At 53.6% G+C, this 15,722-nt stretch overlaps 1 protein-coding gene across 1 annotated transcript in view; it reads left to right on the top strand.

The window, feature by feature from the left end:
* Sptbn5 (spectrin beta, non-erythrocytic 5) overlaps window positions 1–15,722 on the top strand; it is a 36,512-nt gene continuing 20,790 nt past the window's right edge. The window contains exons 1-19 of the mRNA XM_032903986.1: window positions 1–111; window positions 273–440; window positions 2,467–2,583; window positions 4,025–4,182; window positions 4,605–4,833; window positions 5,630–6,261; window positions 7,700–7,838; window positions 7,940–8,172; window positions 8,517–8,670; window positions 8,770–8,970; window positions 9,056–9,325; window positions 10,918–11,061; window positions 12,159–12,311; window positions 12,576–12,706; window positions 12,927–13,166; window positions 13,764–14,051; window positions 14,919–15,159; window positions 15,287–15,426; window positions 15,576–15,675. Of these exons, the coding sequence (XP_032759877.1) occupies window positions 1–111; window positions 273–440; window positions 2,467–2,583; window positions 4,025–4,182; window positions 4,605–4,833; window positions 5,630–6,261; window positions 7,700–7,838; window positions 7,940–8,172; window positions 8,517–8,670; window positions 8,770–8,970; window positions 9,056–9,325; window positions 10,918–11,061; window positions 12,159–12,311; window positions 12,576–12,706; window positions 12,927–13,166; window positions 13,764–14,051; window positions 14,919–15,159; window positions 15,287–15,426; window positions 15,576–15,675 (3,849 nt within the window). The remainder of the gene's footprint in view (window positions 112–272; window positions 441–2,466; window positions 2,584–4,024; window positions 4,183–4,604; window positions 4,834–5,629; window positions 6,262–7,699; window positions 7,839–7,939; window positions 8,173–8,516; window positions 8,671–8,769; window positions 8,971–9,055; window positions 9,326–10,917; window positions 11,062–12,158; window positions 12,312–12,575; window positions 12,707–12,926; window positions 13,167–13,763; window positions 14,052–14,918; window positions 15,160–15,286; window positions 15,427–15,575; window positions 15,676–15,722) is intronic.

The following is a 15,722-nucleotide window of genomic DNA, read 5'->3' as shown; positions in this document are numbered from 1 at the left end:
ATGGACTCTGAGTATGAGATAGGCCATGTCCGCAAGCTCCAAGCTCAGCATACACACATGCAGGAGAAGACCTTTATCAACTGGATAAATAACATCTTCCGACTAGGACGGGTAAGTAAGGTCTGAGTACTTCCAGTTCTGGCCAGTAACCTGGGGATCTGCTATGGAATCATTTACCTATAGCTATTCTAGCCTACCCCTCCCAGGCTTTAAAATGGGGTGGGCAGGGAATGCTGGGCTGACCCCCATGTCTGCCTCAATCCACTCCTCAGGTAGGCATCAGGATCCAGAACCTGTACACAGAGCTTGCTGACGGTGCCCACCTACTGCGGCTGTTAGAGCTTATCTCTGGGGAGGCCCTGCCAGCGCCCAGTCCAGGCCGCCTGCGTGTACACTTCCTGGAGAACAACAGCCATGCCCTGGCCTTCCTCAGGGCCAAGGTTTGTTCCGAGAAGGTGTTTCTTGATGGAGAAGGGTGAGCTGGGTGAGCAGGAGCCGGAGGTCATCAAACAAGGCGTAGGCCTCAGACAGAGCAGGCGATCTGGGCCTGAATACTAAAAGTGCAGCTGAGTGAGGCTCAAGAGGTGTAGCCAAGTTCTCCTTGCCCTGTACACTTGGCTTAGACAGCCACCAGCTGGCCACAGCAGGGACCATCAATAGCTCTATCAGGACGGAAAGCATCACCGTCTAACAAGGGAGAATTGCAGGGTTCTTCGCTGGAAGAATGTGAGTGTTCTCAATCTTCTCACTTCATAAAGCTGGACGCATAAAATACAGGAATGTGCCTCCACACCCAGCTCCTTTATGAGCCATAGTGTACAGCAGGACACTCGTGGAGGTGACAGCCTAAATGCTCTAGATAGCTCAGAGAACCATCGTCAAGACCGGACAGGAGAGTTACCCCAAGCAAGCACAGCTAAACCACAGCTTTGACTTCCCCTAGAATCAGTTATTGAGAAATTCCTGAGCTGGGTGTGGTGGTTAACATCATTAATCCCAGCACTAAAAAAGCTGAGGCAGGAGGATCTCAAGTTGGTGCTACCCTGAGTAACATAGGACGGTAACTGGATGCGTGTCATCCCAAGACAAATACACATATGTGGGTTCAGTCCCCCGGCTCTGAAAAAAAGAAAAAAAATACACATATGTAAAACACACACCACCACCAACAAAGTCCTGAATATGTGCTGATTGCCTCCCGTTATGGTCAAGTTTATTGATCAGCGGATTATTGCTAAACCCAAAGTCGGGAGGATTGACTCTGGAGAGCCTGGAAGGAACAAACAAGCTCTCCTTCGCTCCAAGCTGAGGTGAATACAGAGGGATGAGGGGCCAAGGAGAGAGGGAAGCGCACAGTGTATTCTCCAGAGACCCGTGGGGTACAAGAGAGAACACCCACAGGGCACAGTGCCTACTGAGGTTCTGCTGGCAGAGCTAGAGATCAGCACTCGGCTGCTCTGGTCTTATAGGGCATCTTTCCTTTCCTTGTTCATTCAGCTCATTGTTATTACATAGTATACTAAGAACTGAGGCTGTATTAGGGAGCAAAGCCGACACCCTCACCGTAGCAGGGTTGAGAGCAGTTATGTATGTTTAGGTGGGAGAAAAAAAATGCAGTTTCAATTTCAAATAAGGTGGTTAGAGTAGGCCAATGTTGAGAAAGCCGCACCAAACTAGAGGCTTAATGGAAGAAAGGGTTGTAATCATGCAGACATGTGGGGATAACTTTCAGACAGCTGAGACAGCCAGCCTATGCAAGGACAGCAAGGCCTGCGTCAGGATCAGGCACCAGGCATGCTGTAAGCAAAGTTTGAGAGTCCTGATCTCAGAATTCTCCAGCCTTGGTGTCACACGACTCAGTAGAGACAATGGAGCCGGAGGGTAACTGGCAGATCCTGTGAGGCCCTGATGTGTACCTGTCATAAATTAACCAGTCCTCCCACCAAGGAACGAGATCCAGAACAGAGGTTTCACCCTTACGGCCCGCAGCCACCCACTGCTCAGATGCAGATGGCTGGGCCTGGGCCTGGGCTCTGGAGAATCTGGCTGGGTGGGGCTGGGGACTCTAAACTCCAGTTCTGCTGGAGATGAAACACTGGTTGGAGACTGAGGTTTGGGAATGATCCGGGGACCCAAGCATCCCCTTGAGATGCAGCAACACTAGGAGAAGAAAGCGGTAGACATTGGCTCTGTGAGTGTGTGTGTGTGTGTGTGTGTGTGTGTGTGTGTGTGTGTGTTTGCACCATCTTTGAGGGTCCTCTACCCAGTGGCCCAGTCTAGCTTATTGGAGACTTGGACCAATGACCCAGCCTTTAGAAAGCCATCCTTCCCCTGCCATTGTTGTTTGCCTGCTCTCCCTGTGGGACCTCTGCTGGAAGAGGCAGGCCCCTCCCATCCCACGGTCTCCTAGACTATTTCCTCAGGACCGTAGACTTCATGGCTTAGCCCGATCAACTGTGCCCACAGGTACCCGTTCCCTTCATTGGGCCAGAGAACATTGTGGATGGAGACCAGTCACTCATCCTGGGACTCCTCTGGGTCATCATTCTGCGTTTCCAGATTTCCCACATCTCCTTGGACAGGGTACGTCTCAGGCTCCAGTGCCTCATGGCCTAGCCCAGCCCAGCCCTGGCTTCATCTCAGACCCCTGGGGCAGAGCTACTCCAGCCATGTCGATGATCCCTTGGTGTTAAAGGAATAGTGACTGAGTTGTCACCCTTCATCTAGGGGCAAAGGACCCAGAATGTCGCCATCTGCTGAAATAAGAGCTAGAGTTCTTCACACTGACTGGGGACTAGTCACTCACTTGTGAGAGGCAAAATGGCTGGCTGTCAGCCACTTCCATTCTCGGACTGTCATTTGTCACTGAGTCCCTGCCACCTTCACAACGCCATAGTGTGCCACCAGAGGAAGTCAGATATGTAAAGGGACCCCAGGTCAGACAGGGGTTTACAGTCTGCAGGATCTTGAAGACCACGAAACAGTATCTTCATGGTCTCCTTCTTTTCCTATCCCTCCTTATCCCTCCTCTTGTGCTACACCTGGCTCAGAAAATATAAACATAATGTCCTTATATCTATCAAGTTTCCATTCTATGAATTTCAAAGCATCACCCTCAGCTCTGAGCCAGTGGGATGGGCACAGGGGTTGGGAGATTGAGAGTCTAAGTTTAAAAGTCGTGGATTCGACACAGGAGGCCCATGGATTGGCTCAGTGAGTAAAGGTTGCATTCCCAGGGCCCTCGGGCTGTTTCCCTGATTAGCTGGGATCCTGGGCAAGGTTCCAGCTTCTCTTACACTTCACTGGCACCACCAGAGGAAGTTAAGTTATAGACTTCACCTCAGCAATGTATGAAGGTTCAGTGACTGCCACAGAGAGCTGATGTGAGAAGGCCTCATGCCCGGCCTGCAGAAAGCTTGAGGGCAGGACCAGAGGGAGCCCCACCTTCTCTCCTAGGAGGCCCCGGGTCAGTTAGCAATATGGCTGGCCCATCAGAAGGGCTGTTGTTAATAATTACTCTTCAGGAATTAGCTTTATGAGGAGGAAGGGCCTTGAGACCATGATTGGGCCATGAGGTGGGAAAGCATGAGAAAGGAACACAGTACACTAAAAATAGCAGAATGGGACCTTAAGGGTAAAAAGGGACTCCTTTTGAAACGTGGAGTGTTAGCCATCAGCCTACTCCTTAGACCTGATCCCATAGCGTGAATCAGGCCACACCTCCCCATGGCTGTGCTTGGACAATATGTGTGATGTGTAGCTCCTCTATGTTCCTGGTCACCTACACTACACTTAACTAAGTCACCATCCCTCAAAAGTTATTTTTAAAAAAATCAGAACATTCCTTTGCCTGAGAATCCATCTAAGACCCCTTGGGAAGACTGCTTGGAGATTTGCTCTAGAGATAAAGGCTGCTATCCGAAGAGGCTCCTTTCTTTGGCCTCCCCCCAGTCCCTTTCATGGAGTGTCTCGGGCGTCCCGGAAGGTTCTTCTTCACACGTTAACCACGTCGCTGTCTTGCCAGGAGGAGTTCGGGGCCAGTGCAGCTTTGCTGTCTGCCAAGGAAGCCCTGCTGGTGTGGTGCCAGAGGAAGACAGCCGGCTACAGCAATGTGGACATCACCGACTTCTCCCGAAGCTGGAGCGACGGCCTTGGCTTTAATGCCCTGCTCCATGCTCACAGGTGCATCTCAACACCTGGGCCTCCACCCTCTGAGCCAGGGCCCCAGGCTGGAACACTGCCTGCCCCTCCTCACAGCTCTACACCCTGGAAAGAGAAGGACCAGTGGGCCATAAACAGAGAGTACCTAGGTCTGAGCCCTGCTCTAGGCCTGCCCTCCCCTTTCCTTTAAGTGCCACAGAGTCAGCAACTTTGCCTTTGACCCCTGCCTTCCCTACTTCCTGTGCCTCTTCTCTTCCCTGCCCTCTCTCTAGCTAGTGTCTGCCCCGTCCTGTGTCCTGGCCCTTCTACTACAGTAACCCTCCCTCCTATCAAATCCTGTTTATACTCCAGCCTGAGGCTTGCAGAACTCTCAGAGGAAAGGTCACTTAACAGTGGATGGCTAACATAAGCGGGCCAAAATCAAATTTTCTGTCCTCTGCCAGGCCGGACCTGCTGGATTATGGTTCTCTGAGTCTGGACCGCCCGCTATATAACCTGTCCTTTGCCTTCCGCGTGGCTGAGCAGCAGCTGGGCATTGCCCAGCTGCTGGACGCAGAGGACGTGGCAGCCCGGCATCCAGATGAACGCTCCATCATGACCTATGTGTCTCAGTACTACCACTATTTCTCCCGCCTGCAGCAGGGGCAGACGGCCCGGAGGAGGCTGGCTAAGGTTAGTAATAGAGGGAGGCGGGTCTGTCTGGCTGTCCCTGTGCCTTACTGGCTTCATGGCCCTGACCGAATGGCCTCACTTCTCTGTGCTCCACCTGTGACATGGAGGTGACAACTCCTGAATGACGGAAGACTGTTTGAGCGTCTACAGGAGGGACAGTAAAGTATCTAGCACGGTGCCTGGCGTAGAAGCCAGTGGAGTAGTGACCCTTTCTGGACTTCTGCCTCCACGGCCCTCAAAAACTGTTAAGCTTGTGATGGGGTGAAAAGGCTTACAGAGCCAAGTCTTAAAGGACATGCATGGCTCCTCGGCTCTGTTGAGCAGACTCTACACTGGGTCCATGCTTTCAGGGGGCTACACAGTGGGTGCGAGGGCAGAGGCTGAGGCCTGGACAGGCTATCCTCAGGGTTAGTGTCTTAATGGTGGTGGGGAGTCAAGAACTACGAGCTGATTTAGGAAGAGGGGCAGAGGAAAGAAAAGGCAAAAGACAGGAGCGACCTATGGTGCCTCAACCTGCAGATGAAGTGGAAAGGGCAAAATTGGATGGAGGAGGAAGGCAAGATGTGCTCTCGGGCCCAGTTGTGGAGAGAGTGCTGCAGTCTCTCTTGGGTGTGTGTGTATAACACCCCTGCCCATCTGTGGGGCGGGAGGGGAGGTATTTTAGTGCAGCCTCAGCCAAGAGAAGGAGTGTCAGCCTACAGGGACAACTTGGGCTGGCACTTAGTACTCGGTGGTGGGGCTTTTGCTCTGAGGCCCACCCTAAGTGTAGCCTGACAGGTGCTTGGTCCTCCACCAGGTCCTGCTGCAGCTGCAGGAGACGGAGGTGCTGCAGGCTCAGTACGAGCAGCTGGCGGCTGACCTGCTCTGCTGGATGGAAGAGAAGCAGATGCAGCTGGAGGCCCAGGACTTCCCAGACTCGCTGCCTGCCATGCGCCAGCTACTGGCAGCCTTTGCTTCCTTCCGTGCCCAGGAAAAGCCGCCTCGGCTGCAGCAGCGAGGGGCTTCAGAGACCCTGCTCTTCCAGCTGCAGACAACGCTCCGAGCCCAAAACCGAAGGCCATTCCTACCTCGAGAGGGCTTGGGCCCTGCAGAGCTGGCCCAGCGATGGGCAGAGCTAGAGAGGGTAGAGGCCTCCAGGAGCCAGGCCATGCAGCAAAAGCTGCTACAGCTGGAGCGACTGGACACTCTGGCCCGCCGCTTTCAATGCAAGGCATCCCACCGGGAAAGCTTTTTAAACGATGCAGAGCAGATGCTAGAACAGGCCAGAGCTTCCCTCACCGACCCGGCCACAGTGGAGGCAGCCACTCAGAGGCTGAACATGCTGGAGGCTGGCCTCCTGCCCCAGGAAGGGCGCTTCCAGGCCTTGGGAGAGATGGCAGACATCCTCCAGCAGGAAGAGTATCACAGCTGGGCAGATGTGGTCTGCAGGTGAGCATCCTCACAAAAAGCCGAGGCTTCCCTGCAGCACGCAGAAGAGTGAGGTGGTTTGTGGAGTCAAAGTTCACTCTTAAGAGATAATCCCATGCACACACAAGCTCACCACCAGGTATGACTTACCTCTTCCGGTAAAGCGTGGTTCTTTCCAGGTAGCCTCTGATTAGCACACTCAATAAGCAGGCATTTATTTATTCAGCGTCCACCGTATCCTAAAACACTATCATCTATCAGTACTGTGGGCAAACAAAATGTCTTCCCTCACAAGGAAAACAAGAGAGATAACAAATCAATAAAGTATATGAGAACAGTTTTAAAAATAGGGGCCAAGCCAGGTGTGGTGGTGCACACCTTTAATCCTAGCAGCTGGAAGGCAGAGGCAGGCAGGTCTCTATGAGTGCAGGCCCAGAATGGTCTACATAGCAGACCAGCCAGGGCTACATAATGAGACCCTGTCTCACAAAACAAACAAACATTGTTGATCTAATTCAGTGACAGCACAGGAGTAGCATGCACAAATCTGTTGACTCAGTTCTCAGTAAAATAAAGAGGCATGCGACTATGAGAGACCAAAGCAGGGGGATGTGGCTTGGCTCACCAGAGCACAGCCTCTGGAAGTGGGTGTAGACCAGAGATAAGCAAGGAACTGGCCATGTATATACGGAGGGCAGACTGTCCTGGGCAGAGGAAACATCGAGAACAGCCTACCAAAGTGGTGTATCCTTTACATGGTTGAAAAGTAGCAATGGTGGGGTGTGGTCACAGGACCAAGTCCCAGGAGATGAGGGGTGTGGGAGGGAATGGAGGTCAGGCTGGGCCTTAAATAGTAAAGCAAAGGCATTCGGCTGATTTTTTTTCTTTTCCTCAGAAAGTTAGGAAACCACAGAGTCTTGTGCAGAGGAGTGACACACTACACCTTTGTGCCAGTGATCACCTGGATGCTATGCTGGGGCAGGCGGAAGGGGGCAGGCCTGTTTAGTTATGAGGCTGGTGCACAGTCCTGGTGGAGAGCAGTGAGATGATAAAGCGGTGGCGCTCTGAACTCAACTTTCTATTTGATTCTGAGACAGGGTATTCCAAGGACAGAACTTACTATACAGACCAGGCTGGCCCTGAGACTGGCAGTTAGGCCTCTCCTCCTGTATCCTGGGATAGCAGTTGTGACTGCCCAGATCAATGGATATATTTTGAAGATAGTAACAAACAGATTGGAGTTAAGAAACTGAGCTGTGTATCTGGAAAGACAGTTTTCATCCATAGAGATAGGGACGTGTGTGCCTGTGTGCGTGCGTGTTTGTGTGTGCGTGTGTGCGCGTGTGTGTGAAAATCTCAACCTTCCAGGCTCCCTGGCTCCAGAGGTGCCACTGTTCCAGGGCAGCCAAGCTTCCTTGCCCCAACCTGAGGTAGACCACCCTTCCCCCATGTTCTTTAGGCAGAAGGAGATTACTGGGCGCTGGCGGAGACTCCTGCAGTGTCTACAGGAGGAGAGGAAGCGCCTGGCAGGCACGCAAGCTGTGCTGAGTCTGCTGCAGGAGGTGGAGGCTGCCACTGACCAGCTTGGGGAGCTGCAGGTGGGCAGTAGATCAGCTGAACTCTGGGAGGTCGTTTCCCAACACTGGTGCCCGTAGGTACCCAGCACCTGGCAGTGCATTGAGCACTCGTCTCTGCCCAGGGGTTGGTGGGCTCCACGGCCTGTGAGCCACAGCTGGCAGAAGTAGTGTTGCTGCTGCAGAGCCATGACCTGCTGGAGGCCCAGGTGTCAGACCACAGGACCCACGTGAATCGTCTTGTCCACCAGACAGCACAGCTGGACTCCTCCCAGGGCACCAGTGTGCAGACATTGCAGACTAAAGCCCTAGCACTAGATGAGCTCCACCACAGCCTGGTGTCTCTTGTCAGAGCCCGGTAAGGGTCTGCCTCAACTCCTCAACTGTCTGTACAACTTCCCTGTGACTTTAATCATCTCCTGCCCAAGCAGAAATCCCTCTGGTCTGGCAACTTCCTCTACACTGCCCCTGAGCCCCGAAGCCTCGGTCTTACTTGTTAAGCCATTCTGGGAAAATCTGCCTAAGTGGCAGGTCTGATCAAGTGGGCAACCCCCTCCCCATTCCCCATGCTCTTTTTTTTTTTTTTTTTCTTCAGAGCTGGGGACCAAACCCAAGGCCTTGCGCTTGCTAGGTAAGCGCTCTACCACTGAGCTAAATCCCCAACCCCTCCCCATGCTTTTAATGGTCCTTTCTGTCTCCCAGACGCACCCTGCTGGAGCAGACCCTCCAGCGGGCACAGTTCCTGCACAGCTGTGAAGAGGAGGAGGCCTGGTTGCAAGAGCACAGACAGCTAGTGGAGAAGGCAGCCCCGGGCCAGGACCTCACTCAGATCGCTAATGCTCTGCAGAAACACAAGGTGTCTGCTCCTTTGGTCTCTGACATCCCGACCTCCTTGCCAGTCAGGCTTGTGACCCTCTCTCTCCTTTCACAATTCTCCCACTCCCAACCCTACTAGGCTCTGGAAACAGAACTGCATCGCCACCAGGCTGTGTGTATAGATCTCATGCAGAGGGGACGCAACCTCAGTGTCAAAGAGCCCCTGACACAGCCAGATCCTCTGGAAAGGGCAGAAGCAGTGCAGGGAACATGGCAACTGCTCTGGACTGGAGCCGCAAGGCGGCGCACCCGGCTGCAAACAGCACTGCTAGTCCGGCAGGTAGAGCGTGCGGGGCGGGGCCGGACGCCGGGCGGCTGAGCACTCAGGCTCGTGCTAGCTCTCATCCGTTTTCACCTTCACACAGTACTTTTCTGACTTGGCCGAGGCGGCTTCCTGGCTTCTCCAGCGGCAGAAACAACTGGAAAGCGCGTCCTACGGGAAGGACCAGTCAGACTCCGAGGCCCTGCTGCAGCAACACCTGCGTCTGGAGCAAGGCTTGTGCGCCTTCGCGGTGGATCTGCGCGAACTGGAGGATCAGGCGCGGGCTGCTGCAGCCCTGGTGCACACGGGGACACGGAAAGGACCCAGACACGTGCCTCCTACACCAAATGTGAGGTCTCCCCAGAGTATTGGTGTTACATGCTCCTCCCTCCCCCAGTGAGAGTCTTTGTGTCCCTGCCCAGAGCTGATGGTATACATCCCCCAACCTCGACCCCTGATTCCAATATCTCCAGTCATTTGTAGTTGTGTCTGTAAAGCAGTTGGGAGTATGGAGTCCAGCTGGGCTTGGCCTGGTCTGCCCAGCACAACTTAAGAACAAGCCCCCAAAAGCTTTATTTTCTCCACCCTTCATCCTGAAAGTCACTTCAGTTCCTTAATTCGCAACCTTAAAAAAGCCCCACACCCTTCTCCCCTTTCTCTGCCCAGCTCTGTCCCACGCACCTTTAAAGCTGCATTTAGAGCCTCCAGATTGTTTTACCTAACTTGGCCATTACGTTGATAGATAGCTGAAGGCTTTCCTTGGCTCCAGCCTGCTCGTGATTCCTCACACCCCAAGGCCTTTTCCTTTAAGTTTACTCACAGTTCTCATAATTAATAATTTTAAAAGTGGATCTATGTGTTAACAAGAAACTAGAATACCACCACCCTCTACAAATGAGTTAATCGAGATGAGATGGGGCAGGCTACAGCCAAGGACCCTCCAGCAAAGAAGCCTTTTGATTCCTTGTCCAAGGCTGTTTCTAAACACCACACACACACACACACACACACACACACACACACACACACACACTCACACACACACACACACCACATACCACACACACACCACACTCACAGACATACACACACACACTCTCACACACACTCACACGCACATGCACACCACACAACACATATACACACACACAGTCTCACATGCATACTCACACACACCACACATACACACACACCACACACACACACACACACACACACACACCACACACACACACACATACACACACTCACACTCATGCACACACACACACACTCTCACATGCACACACACACACCACACATACACACACCACACATACACACACTTTCACATGCACAATCCCACACACACACACACTCTCACATGCACACACACATACCACACATACACACACACTTTCACATGCACACTCACACACACACACACACACACACTCACACACACACACACACACACTCGGCCTGTGACCCTTCATTCCTAGCATTATATCATACCAACGCAATCCGTTTGCTGGAGGCAATAGTGGTTTTTTTTTTTGTTGTTTTTTTTTGTTTTTTTTTCGGAGCTGGGGACCGAACCCAGGGCCTTGCGCTTCCTAGGTAAGCGCTCTACCACTGAGCTAAATCCCAGCCCCATAATAGTGGTTTTCCTGCACCTGGAGCCCTGCTTTTCTCTGAGTGCTACTTGTTAAATAATGGGAGCGATCCCATGCCTCTCTGCGTGTCCTCTGTCCCTATCTGGTATAGGCAGAGGCACAGATACCAGGCCTGGCTCCTGGCATTTTCAGTCTTTGCTTTTCCCACTATTGTAACAGGGGTACAGAGTTTAAGTAAGCTTCTGCCAGGTGGGAAGCCACTCGGTCACCTAAACAGGAAACTCCAGGTACAACCACAGACCCCATCTTGGTGGAGGTCCTGCCTCTTGGTAGGAGCTAGGTGTGGACACACTGCCTTCCTTCTCCACAGGTGCTCTCTGCCCTGGGCCTTCCAGGAGAAGACCCCAGGACAGCTCCCCAGGCCGAGTATGACTGCCACTTCGACTCCAACGCCATTCTCCAGGCACAGGCTGACTTGAGGCAGAACTATGAGAACCTTAGAGCCCTGGCCAAGGTAGTGCTCTTTTCTAAGAAGTATCCATAGCAGAGCATGGGGCACATCTAGTCCCAGATGGTCTGAGGTAGGAAGACTGCACAAGTCCAGGTGTCCATGACCAAAACCCACAAAAGGGAAATCATGCCTGCCTGGTATACTTAAGGTCCAAGGGGTCAATTTCCTGAACCAAAAGAAAGAGAAGGGAGGGGGTTGGGGGTTTAGCTCAGTGGTAGAGCGCTTGCCCAGCAAGCGCAAGGCTCTGGGTTCAGTCCCCAGCTCTGAAAGAAAGAAAGAGAAGGGAGGGGAGGTTAATCATGCCCCTACTATAAGCTAGAGTAGTGTTCTCAACCTTTGGGTCAAGGCCCCTTTGGTTGAATAACCCTTTCACAAGGGTTACATACCCTTAAATACCCTGCATATCACTAATTTATGTTATGATTCATAACAGTAAAATTACAGCTATGAAGTAGCAATGAAAATAATTTCATGATTAGGGGTCACCACGACATGAGGATCTGTATTAAAGGGGCTTAGAATTAGGAAGGTTGAGAACCAATGAGCTAGAGTCTGTATCATGATCCAGGAACAAGCAGTGACCACCATGTTTCCTACTCTAAAGGATTTTACAGTATGACCAAGATATCAACAAATATTTAAATGTGTATGATATGAGGGTCTTATGCAGCTTAGGGTGGAGTCCGGTGGCACCTTTGAGGAAAGGATATTAAACAGAGACTTAAGACACATCCAAGGGCAGGCAATATTGGAGAAGTCAACTGGGTCCTGAGGAAAAGCTGGGAATAGGCCCAGTGAAGGAGGCTGGGCCTGTGGCCCTGGCGACCAGTGGGGCAGCAGCTAGAGCAGGGTCTGGAGAGGCGTGTGGAGCTTCAGGGCAAGGTGAAGCAAATAAGAAACTAACCAAAAGTAGGTCAGTCATGGACCCTCAGCTCTCACCAGCTTCCTCTGCCGATATCAAGGGGACAGATGTGGCACAGTTGTGGAGACGAGACTCGATCCTCTTAGTGGCTTGGGTGGGCAGAGACACACCCCAGACCTCTCTGATTGCCCTCCCGTGGGACACTGTCCCTACACCCTGACCTTGGCTTCTTCCTCAGTTTCACAGGGCCCGACTTGAGGAGACAGTCGCCCTGTTTAGCTTCTATAGCTCCTGTAGGGAGCTCCAGTCCTGGCTGGAGGCTCAGACATCCCTGTTCCAAACATTGCAACCCCAGGGTGACAACTTAGAGGTCACACAGCTCAAATATGAGGTAAGCCACTGAGGTAATGGGGACCAGAGTTTCTACTACTCCGGCATTGCTTCACGGTTTTACCCCATTCTCCGTATGTGCTCTGGTTCTGTCTGGGGAGGGCCCAAGGCTGCAGGCCTGACTCTGAGGGCTGGTGACTCAGCTGCTTCCTTCTCAAGACAAGCAGGGTGTCTTAGAGCTAAGCATCCCCAGGTCCTCTGTCACCCAAAGGGGCTACGGGGAGAGAAGAGTCTGCCTCCCAGAGGTCTGGGTCCTCCTCCTCAGAATGTTCGCATGACCTTGGCCACTGGAAAAGGCCACTGGGAGGAGGCCATCAGCACTGCTGAACAGCTGAAGCAGAGATGTCCAGGACACGTCTGGAAAATCCAACAACAACAGGAGGAACTGAAGCACAGGTGACAATAAGGGGTGGGGATGCAGGGTGGGCGGGGCCGTGCTTGGTGCATCCCACCGTACCAGGATGGTGCCAAACAGCGAGGAGAGGGCAGAGGACCACCAGCCTAGAAGCTTCTGTCCTGGTAGGCTCAGTCTAAGGCCTCTGATGGGATGGGTGGGTGTTGTTGGGTGGATGGGAGGTGCCCCTGTGCTGGATACATCCCCAAATCCTCTGCTCAGGTGGCAACAGCTGGAGGCCCTGAAGGAGGAGAAACTCCTGCAGCTGACACGTGCCATGGAGGTGTGCAGTCTTTTACAGGAGTCTGAACCCACACGAGCCCAACTGCTAAGTGTGATAAGCAGGCTGGAGGCTCTGGGGACGAGAAGCTCTGGGGACAGCCACCGTACCCTGCAGCAGACCCAGCAGAAGGTCCTGGTACTGGAGAAGAAGATCTCCTACCTCCAAAAAGCAACCATAGAGTATGGCCAGCTTTGGGATGGCGATGGTGGCCGGGGAGACAGTGAGGACAGAGGGAAGCTCTAGTAAAGTGAGGAAGGGCACAGGAACTAGGATGGGGAGATGGCTAAGGTGTGCTACTGGAAGAGCGTGAGCAGCAGCCAAAGACTGTGCTCTCCTGACCCGGACCAGCAGGTCGTTCTTCCCTAAAAAGCCTCAAGTGGGAGGGCCAGGAGACGAGAAGATAAAAAGACAGGAAAGCCAGGGCTGGAGTCTTGCTCAAGCTGCCATACGTGAAGCAAAATTTATTAAGAAGTACAGCATCGTATATACTCGTGCAGGGGAAGGATGGCCAAGGTTATCAGGAAGCTAAATCAGACAGTGCTGGCAAGAGAAGACAGGATGCCCCAGACAATCTGGACCTTGCATGGTCTATCCCTGGGCATTTCCATCAGGACCTCTGAGGAAGCCTTGGATGGGGTCTGGTTTCCACTCAGAGAAAGGGAGAGCCTCACACTTGTGCTGCTTCTAGCTAGGGGTGGGGTGGACATTCAGAGTTGTCACCACTTTCCCAGGAGACACAGGCCTGGGGCACTGACTGTCATGTTAACATCCTGCAGGGTGATGGAGTCAGGCCCCGCAGAGGGCCGGCTGCTTTGGGAGCAGGTCCTGATGCTTCAGTCACTGCTGAAACAAGCACAAGGGCGGGTGGCCCAGCAGGTCCAGGTCCAGACCAAGGATCGGGTTCAGCGAGGCATCCTCCAAGAGAGCCAGAAGCTGCTGCTGTGGGCAGAGGGCATCCGGGCTCAACTCTGCAGCAAAAAGGAACTGGAGGACATGGCCTCAGCCCAGCAGCTGCTGAGGAAGCATGGAGCCCTACGGGAGGAGACCTGCCTATGGAAAGAGAGGTCAGGACAGGCCTGAGGATTTTGAGTTTGTAAGAGGAAGGCCAAAGCAATGTGCTCTCCAGGGTCATGAGTCGGGCTAGTATCTAGAACAGTACTGCCGGCAGATTTGCAGGGGTTACCCAGGCAACCTGCACACTTTCGGAAGGGCCTCCAGACACTGAGCCAGAGAGGCTTTCGTTCCAACCCAGCTCCTACAGGTGTGACGATGCTGTCCCCAAGTCTAGCTTCCCATTCTGACCAGCACATGCTCTCCTGGCCTCCACAGTCAAAGGGCCTAAGGCCCACCAGTGGACTAAGATCGCTACCCCCTTACTCCCCTCAGAAGTGATGGGCAGCCTTGTGAGCAAGCAAGGCCACCTTGTACTATCCCCAGGCTCTGCCCTCTCCAAGGATCCTGGCAGGTATCAAATGGGCTCTGAGAAACACGTACCTGCCCCTGCATCTGTCACGCACACCCAGCCACTTTAGGAGTGCAGCAGCTTAGAGGAAGTGCTGGCTCCCCCACCCCCACCCCCGCCACAGCCATGCCACCTGTTTCCGGAATGTGGGGGCAGCATCTATCCTAAAAGGACACCTGTTCAGCCGGGTCAAAGGTTCCAGCGGCCGTGACAGCAGGCATGTGCGGATTGAGGGATCTGAGCTGTGTTTGTCATAGCATGCCACTAGCCATCTCCTTAGAAGAGGGTGTGACATGGGTCGTGAGCACTTTGCTGAGCCTGCTGCATTCCGTCTTATTCACGGGCTGGGGCACAGCTGTCCTGAGAGAAAGTGAACCGATTGATAGGACTGGCCAGCCAGTTATCCTCACTTCAGAACCCTGTGAGAAGGGATGGGTGTGGCCTGATGCTCTGTCCCCCATTCCCCCAGGTTGCAGCAGCTGGAGGCTCAGGGTCAGCTGGTGGCAGTCTCAGGCTCTCCACAGTCCCAAGAGGTGGCCAGTGCGCTAAGGCTCCTGGGCCAGCACAGCCAGCAGCTGAAGGCTCTGTGGGAGCAGAGACAGCAGAAGCTTTGGGCGGGGCTGGAGCTGCAGAGGTTTGGCCAAGAAGTGGAGAGTTTCACTGCTACCTGTGCCAGCCATGAGGCCTCTCTGCAGCTGGACAATCTTGGGGTAAAGTTTGGGAAGCAGAACTAAGTGTCACCCTACTGCCCCTAGAGGGAGCTGGCATCCTTGGGTCCAGAAGCTAGGGTGGGCAGGAAGGCCCTGAGGATGAGCTGACCTCAGGTCTTTGTTCCAGGAGGACCTAAGGGAGGCCCAGAGCCTGCTGCAGCAGCACCAGGGTTTGGGGTGGCTCCTCAGCTCCCTGGGATCACGGGCAGAGGCCCTGCGGGCACGTGGTGAGAAGCTGCTTCTGAGCCAGCCCGCTGCTGTGCACAGGTAAGCCATCTACCTGCATAGCCTCTCAGCACCTGAGGACTGCTGCTGTGGAGGCTGGGTGGGGCGGGGTTCTCTTGAGCTAAGGGGCGGGTGGGGGAGGGGCTCAGGACAGAGAAGAGCCCCCTTCTCTCTTCTCTCCCATACTCCAGGATCAGAGAGCTGCTGCACAGTGCCCAGACACAGTGGACCAGGGTCCAAGAGAGGAGTGACCAGAGAAGGGGACAGCTGCTGGCTTCCCTCCAATTGCAGGTGACTTCCTAGTCTGTAGGAGGCATCGCCAGAAGCCCTGCCCAGGA

This window comes from Rattus rattus, chromosome 5 (genome assembly GCF_011064425.1).
Source record: "Rattus rattus isolate New Zealand chromosome 5, Rrattus_CSIRO_v1, whole genome shotgun sequence".
NCBI lineage: Eukaryota > Metazoa > Chordata > Mammalia > Rodentia > Muridae > Rattus > Rattus rattus.
Note: the sequence above shows the minus strand (reverse complement) of the source record. Positions and strands in the feature narration are given on the sequence as shown.